Below are 217 nucleotides of genomic sequence, written 5' to 3'. Positions count from 1 at the left end.
TAGTCCATCGCTCTGCCGGGGGGTTGTGTGGGGGCGCAGGGGGCTTTCCCCCCACGTCTGGGGAGTTTTTTCCCCTTTGCCCCTTTTAGGATGAGTTCATGATGGGCCGGGAATACACACCTTGGTAGTAAGAAGTCTCTCCAGCTAAAGGGGAGGACTCTAAGCCGTTTTTGTTCGTTACGGGCCCCATGGCCAGGCTACCAGGCATGGGCGAGGC

General features: G+C 58.5%; 1 protein-coding gene across 1 annotated transcript in view; it reads right to left on the bottom strand.

The window, feature by feature from the left end:
* Positions 1–85: 85 nt before the first annotated feature.
* FOXA2 (forkhead box A2) overlaps positions 86–217 on the bottom strand; it is a gene marked incomplete at its 5' end in the record, with an annotated part of 700 nt that continues 568 nt past the window's right edge. The window contains one exon of the mRNA XM_010151576.1: positions 86–217. Within this exon, the coding sequence (XP_010149878.1) occupies positions 86–217 (132 nt within the window).

Source organism: Eurypyga helias, unplaced genomic scaffold (assembly GCF_000690775.1).
Source record: "Eurypyga helias isolate BGI_N326 unplaced genomic scaffold, ASM69077v1 scaffold34305, whole genome shotgun sequence".
NCBI lineage: Eukaryota > Metazoa > Chordata > Aves > Eurypygiformes > Eurypygidae > Eurypyga > Eurypyga helias.
Note: the sequence above shows the minus strand (reverse complement) of the source record. Positions and strands in the feature narration are given on the sequence as shown.